General features: G+C 53.0%; 1 protein-coding gene across 1 annotated transcript in view; it reads left to right on the top strand.

Moving 5' to 3' along the window:
• SDK1 (sidekick cell adhesion molecule 1) overlaps positions 1-6888 on the top strand; it is a 707360-nt gene that overhangs the window by 657725 nt on the left and 42747 nt on the right. The window contains exon 39 of the mRNA XM_011976935.1: positions 6454-6615. Coding sequence (XP_011832325.1) covers positions 6454-6615 — 162 coding nt within the window. The remainder of the gene's footprint in view (positions 1-6453; positions 6616-6888) is intronic.

Raw genomic sequence — 6888 nt, 5'->3', positions numbered from 1 at the left:
ATGCATTGGGTGCTCCTCTCTCTGTACTTTTACTCCCCTAGAATTGCTTCTCGGCTCCTACCAAACCTTCCTCCCAGCCCAGTCTCCCAGAGACAAGACCCGACACACCTGGCTTCCCTTGTGTTTCCAATGTTGCCGTTTCTTGTTCGTTTCATGACAGTGTTTGCATCACTGGGAAACTGAAAGCATTCAGAAGATTTTTAGACGTCCCGCTCACACGGGCATTCTGTGTTCTCGCTATACACAGGCACCTCCCGGGTATAATCACAGCGACAAGTGATGTTGGTTGAGCTCCCATCAGGCACTGTGCTAAGTACTTAATATCCGCTATCTCCAGATCCTCAGAACAGCTCTACGTTGTGGCTACAGCTTTTCTTCTCCTCCTGCAGACAAAGAGATTGGGCTCAGAGCCACAGAGACGTTTGCCCAAGGCCTGCATTTCAAAAATGATGAAGAGGGTTGGGATTTGAACCCAGGTGTTCTGAGTCCAGAGCCAAGGCCTAAACTGCTCCATGGTGCGTTAGAAAGCGTCTGGAGCACTTTTGTGTCTGAAAGTAAACGTGAAGGTGAACTTCAGAGATGGGGCGTGAGGAGGAGTCACTAAAGCATTTTATATTCTAGACAAATCATTGGCTGCACGGCCGAGTGTGGGGCCTGTCACGCCCTGGATGACAACAGGTGGAGTCACTTTAGTCACACCCATTTTCGCCTCTTTTCACAAATAACAAGACCGTCCGTCACCAGCCTTGTCTCTTTTGTCTGTTGCAAAGGTCTGGTTCCTTCAGCCTGGATTTTCCTGGCTTTGCGACCAAGGCAATGTGCTGGGAGATTAGAGCGAGAGGGGATCAGCGCTGTCCTGCTTCGGGGCTCCTCCTTGGCTCTGCAGGGTGAGGGGCGGCCAGGATCTCAGCAGAAACAGCTTCATCAGACCTCCCCAGGTATCAGGAAGAACAAGCCATGCAGACCCCCCACGTTTGGGCTTGTTGGGGGCTTGGGCACGTTCCAGACTTCTGATTCCTTCACGTCAGTCAAGCGGCGGATCCAGGTATGGGCTGCCCAGTGGTGCTAGTGACATGAGGCATCCAGCCCCCACCCAACGGCCTTGTACAGCTGTCTCTAGACACGACATCTGGCTCTGACTAAGCCATGGGGTCCCCGCCGGGGTCTTTCCTGCCCCAACACCATCAGGCTGCAGGCACCATCTCCCGTGGTCTGACTCCAGCCGGGATGAGCCTGAGTGTGGCTGTAGGTTCCAGACCCCTCCTGGCTTCTCCCTCGGGCAGGACTCAGCAACCCTGTCCCCCCGGCGCCACCCAGGTGGACCTCATGGCTGCCTGGGGAAGGCCCTGGCTCACCATGAATGCCAGCAGAACCTCGGGACCCTGGCACTCGCCTGCCTCCCCCGATGGTATTGGCCAGAACCCTGGCTCGCCGAGACAGTAATTGCAGGCCTGTCCAACGAGCCACATCCCACAGCCACACACGCCAAAAGAAGAATGTGGACCAAGAGAGGATGGCAGATCAGAGTCACTGAGTCGGCCTGTATCTCATCTGGGGGCCGGAGCAGTGGCCTCTGATGAAGATTCCCAATTGGTGGGTGGTGAAGGTAGAGCAGGCAGAGGTGGAGGGGCCCATTGCTCGCTTCTCCTGAGTCCGGGCCTGCGGGCGGAGTCTCCCCACACCGACTCTGCGCTGGGCTATGGGACTCGCTTTAGCCAGCGGGACAACAGCCGTCGTGAGGCAAGTGGATTCAAACGTGTTTGCACCTGGGAGGCACCCTGGTCCTCCTGCTGCCCTTGGAACCCAGCCACCATGTGAACACACCTGGGCTGGCCTCTGGGGCGACAGCCACCCATGGCCCAGCATGAGAGAGGGGCCACCTGGGCCAGCCAACCCCCGGTGAGACTCACTGTGTGACCGCAGACACACGCTGAGTCCAGTGCAGGCCAGCCCGGCCAAAGGACGGCCCCGTGGGACCGGGAGCTGGTTCGGTGGTGGTGGTTTTGAGTCACTCGGTTCTGGAGTGGTTTGGTGCATGAGAGGTACAGCGAGTGAGGAGTCCATGCTGATCACGGAGCACCTGTTATGCGTTCTTACACAACAGTCAGAGTTGGGGTCCTGATTCTCAGCTGGGCACTCCCACTCATCCTCCCTACGCCCCACTCCTCACTGTGGGCCTATGAGGTAAGCGCTGCCAACCTCAGACCAGAGGAAGAAACTGAGGACTCCGCAGAGACCACATGCCCTGCCCAGCCTCACACAGGGAGCAGGCAGTGGGCTTCAGACTCACTCCCATCCCCGTTCCTGCATTCTCTCTTCCTCCCAGCTGACGCTGCAGATTTCACAGTCAGCCTTGGCAGGATGGTGGTTCAGGAAGCACTCATCCTGGCGGCTGCTCTGCCTGCGGTGTTTCTGAGCTTCTTGGCCTGCTGGGGCTGGAGAAGGGAGGAAGTGAACTCTCTGTTGAATGTGGGAGGATGCCGGGATAGCCTGAAAAGGGCCACAAGGCCCCACGATGGAGTGTGGCCAAGGGCAGGGTGGTTGAACAGAAAGCAATGACTAGGAAAAGCAGAGCAGCTTCGTGCACCCCATGGAGGTCACACTGTGCAGCCCTCACCACCCTGCACCTCCACACCCGGACCGGCCTTGCCCCACGGCTGCTGCTCCCGCTCTCACCTGGAGGGGCTGCACTCCTGTCTGCTCCTCCCCGAGGTCCCCAGGAGACAGCTGTGCCTGCATGGGGGACTCGCTGAAAAATCCGGACCCTCACCCCTTCACTGTTGCATCAGGATTCCCCACGGGGAAGCACAAAAGCGGTAACTCGACCTCCCTGTGACTTTCAATATTTTACATGCTCATGGAGTCTGTGCGTGTCCCAGAGAAACGGTTGCAAACGCAGTGAAACATCAGGCGTCCTTGATTTGGGCTGGAATTATATTCACTTGCTGTGGTCGTGGTGGTTCTCTCAGAAAGACTGCCACGAAATGATCCGTATGTTTATATATGTGTGTGTGTGTGTGTGTGTGTGTGTGTGTGTGTGAGAGAGAGAGAGAATTGCTAGCTACTTAAAGTATATTGTGAGGACAAAATATTTTAAAATGTGGTAAAGATAGTTACAAAGTAAACGATGATCTCACCTGGTAGGGGCTCTGTGGGGTCCTCTGACCTCTTTCCATGCCTCTTCACCCAGAACCAGGGCTGTGCCTGGGGCAGACATCTGCAAACTCCTGGCCAGGCACTGACCGGTCAGCCCAAGGGAAGTAGAGGGCACAGCATTTACCCGGTACTAGCAGCTCCTCTAGTCACTCCACTGGGAACAGAGTCGTAGCTCATCCTGTGTGCTGGGCAGAGCCCAGGGCTGTCCCCGTCACCTAGGGAACACTCCTGGAACCCCTGAGGCATCACATTGTCCAGAGCACCAGGCCACCTGGAGCACCACACCACCCAGAGCGCCACCCCACCCACAGCGTCACACCACCTGGAGCATCACACCACCCAGAGCGCCACCCCACCCAGAGCGTCACGCCACCTGGAGCACCACACCACCCACAACATCACACCACCTGGAACACCAGGCCACCCAGGGCATCACACCACCTGGAGCATCACGCCACCCACAATATCACACCACCTAGAGCACCACACCACCCACAACATGCACCACCCCACCTGGAGCGTCCTCACCACCCGGAGCATCATGCTACCTGGAGCGCCAGGCCACCTGGAGCATCACACCACCTGGAGCACCACGCCATCTGGAGCACCACACCACCCAGAGCACCACACCACTCAGAGCACCACACCACCCAGAGTGCCACACCACCCAGAGCACTGCATCACCCAGAGTGCCACACCACCTGGAGCACCAGGCTTCCTAGAGCACCAGGTCACCTGGAGCAGCATAACGCCTAGAGTGCCAGGTCACCTAGAACACCAGGCCACCCAGAGCACCAGGCCACCCAGAGCACCAGGCCACCCGGAGCACCAGGCCACCCAGAGCACCAGGCCACCCGGAGCACCAGGCCATTTGAGCACTGAGCCATGTGCTTGAGAATCCGATTTTATGGCAGAGCTATTTTCACATGTTTTAAAATGTTTTAAATGGTGGTGGTTTATGGGATTGTACCCTGAGGCTTTGTAGTGCAGAGCATGGTTTAAAAATTGATTAAATAAATACAATTCTGACACACCTGAGATGGGGAGAAGGCCAGCCTGGCTCTGCCTCCTGTTGGGATAGAATTTACAAAATCTGTTCATGGGTTTGTTTTTGCTCCAGGGAGAAGGAAGGCATTTTTAACAACAATGAAAACAAAACAAAACAAAAACAGTTGCTTCCTAGAATCACTTTACATTGGACAGGACCCAGTTTGTGTGCTGATGACAGTCACTGTGTGCACAAACTGTCATCCTCGTCACCTCTCTGAGCAGTGGAAGGTCAGGGTCAGGCTCTAGAAAACCCAGATTTGGAGGGTCACTCAAAAGTAGCCAAAATTGGCCCCAGGCATGGTGGCTCACGCCTGTAATCCCAGCACTTTGGGAGGCCGAGGTGGACGGATCACTTGAGGTCAGGAGTTCAAGACCAACCTGGCCAACATGGTGAAACTAAAAATACAAAAATTAGCATGGTGGCATGCGCCTGTAATCCCAGCTGCTCATGAGGCTAAGGCAGGAGAATTGCTTGAACTCAGGAGGCAGAGGTTGCAGTGAACTGAGATCGCACCATTGTACTCCAGCCTGGGCAACAGAGTGAGACTCCATCTCAAAAAAAAAAAAAAAAAAAGCAGCCAAAATTGCTCTGAAATAATTTGGAAGAAAATGATTTAGCTGAATACATGTTTGATAAAAGGAATAATATGAAAACACTGAACCAGCTAGAAGGTATTTTGGAGATTTTTAGGATAAGGGAAATTTGCTTTGATGAAAGATGGACCTGTTTTATAGTAGGAAGGCACTTTGTTCTCTTCTGAAGTGGAGGTGACCGGGATATTCCAGGTGCTGACTAGAAGCACATGGCCCTCCTGCACCAAGGGCAGCTGTTTCTCAGGGCTGACAGCAGGAGGGCAGGGCTGGGCAGGTGGACCCAGGATGGTGGGTGCCACTCACCGAGGGCAGGTCTTCTCAGAGATGCTCCTTGGAAGATGAGCTCTGCCAGTCGGTCCATCCTGGAAGTACCATATCCTGATATCCTCCTCTAAGAGCTGCCTGGTAGAGAGAAATCTATTGAAAGTTCTGAGAAGTCTGACAGTTGAGAGAACTTGTCTAACTTTTTTTTTTTTAATGCATCATTTTCAAACTTGTTTAACCAAAGAACTTTATTTTTCCTTCTGGAAAATGCTGCATATGTGAAATTTTCAGTATTTATCCTCTCTCCCAAAATGTGAAATCTCCATTTTCTATTTCTAGGTAATACAACCAGCAAGACTTTTGCACGATCACTTGTTTATAACGTCACATAGGTTTGAGTACTTTTGTCTCTTATGTTGCCATCGTCCTCTAAATCAAGGCATCAATACTTGTAGTGAAAAATTAATTTTTTTAATCCTTGCTTCAAGGTCCACAGATAAAGTTCTGATGACTCATTTGAGGCCCGTAGGCCACAAGCTGGCCAACCCAGGCAGGCTGCAGCCTCCTCGTGGGGTCTAACTGGATGGAGTATCTTCCTAGGTCTTGTATACGCTCCCTGTATGAATCTGTTCTCACACTGCTAATACAGACATATTTGAGACTTGAGACTGGCTAATTTATAAAGGAAGGAGGTTTAATGGACTCACAGTTCCACATGGCTGGGGAGGCCTCACAATCATAGTGGAAGGCAAAGGAGAAGCAAAGTCACGTCTGACATGGTGGCAGGCAAGAGAGCATGTGCGGGGAACCTCCCATTTATAAAACCACCAGATCTCATGAGACTTATTCACTACCACAAGAACAGAATGGGAGAAATTGCCCCCATGATTCAGTTATCTCCCCTGGGTCACACCCTTGACACCTGGGGATTATTACAATTCAAGGTGAGATTTGGGTGGGGACACAGCCAAACCCTATCACTCCCCTCCCTCGTGACTGTGTCCGAAAGCTTGCAGTCTTTGCACAACTCAGAGCTAAGTGGGAAGGGACGTTCCCCAGAGTGTCCAACCTGGAGACTGGCAGGACCGCCGCCCCCCACCCTACCCAGCTTCTCCCTCACACCATTCCTGAGACAGCAGCCTCCCCCTTTTGTGTTGTAAGCCTCAGTTCTTTTCTTTGTCAACACCCACTTATCAAGCTTAAGCTCTAATTACACTTATCTGTGCTGAAAATTGGCTATTATCACCACGTAAACTCCTCCTAATTGTAAGAAATACTTCCTTAGCAAACTGCGGGGACCGCTTTCCTTGTTATCGCAACAGAACAGACGGTGCACAGTTGCTTCTCCAGGCTGAACCCCCTTCTTTCCTTTGCCTCTGGCGGCTGCAGGGGTGAGCAAGGTGGTGACTGTGGAAGTGAGAGGGAACTGGCAGCGCTGGCTGAAGGTGCGGGACCTCACCAAGGGGGTGACCTATTTCTTCCGTGTCCAAGCGCGGACCATCACCTACGGGCCTGAGCTCCAAGCCAACGTCACAGCCGGGCCAGCCGAGGGTAAGTGGGACTCCAGGGGCAGATGATGTCAGTTGCAACCTTAGCCTCCCGTCTCCTGCTTCACTGAGCTGGGAGCCGTCTACATGCTCAGCAAGGAGATGCAGGTGGCCGAGAGCTGGCATCAAATCGATGATGTCTGGGGAACATGGATGTCTTCAAAAGCACATGTCAACATGGACTTTGCAGGTGGACTTGTTACATCCATGAGCAAATTCTTAAATATTAAGCATGTAAAGTTTTAGTAGTTTTTTTTTTTTGGAGAAATCTTAAGAG

This window comes from Mandrillus leucophaeus, unplaced genomic scaffold (genome assembly GCF_000951045.1).
Source record: "Mandrillus leucophaeus isolate KB7577 unplaced genomic scaffold, Mleu.le_1.0 Scaffold171, whole genome shotgun sequence".
Lineage (NCBI taxonomy): Eukaryota > Metazoa > Chordata > Mammalia > Primates > Cercopithecidae > Mandrillus > Mandrillus leucophaeus.
Note: the sequence above shows the minus strand (reverse complement) of the source record. Positions and strands in the feature narration are given on the sequence as shown.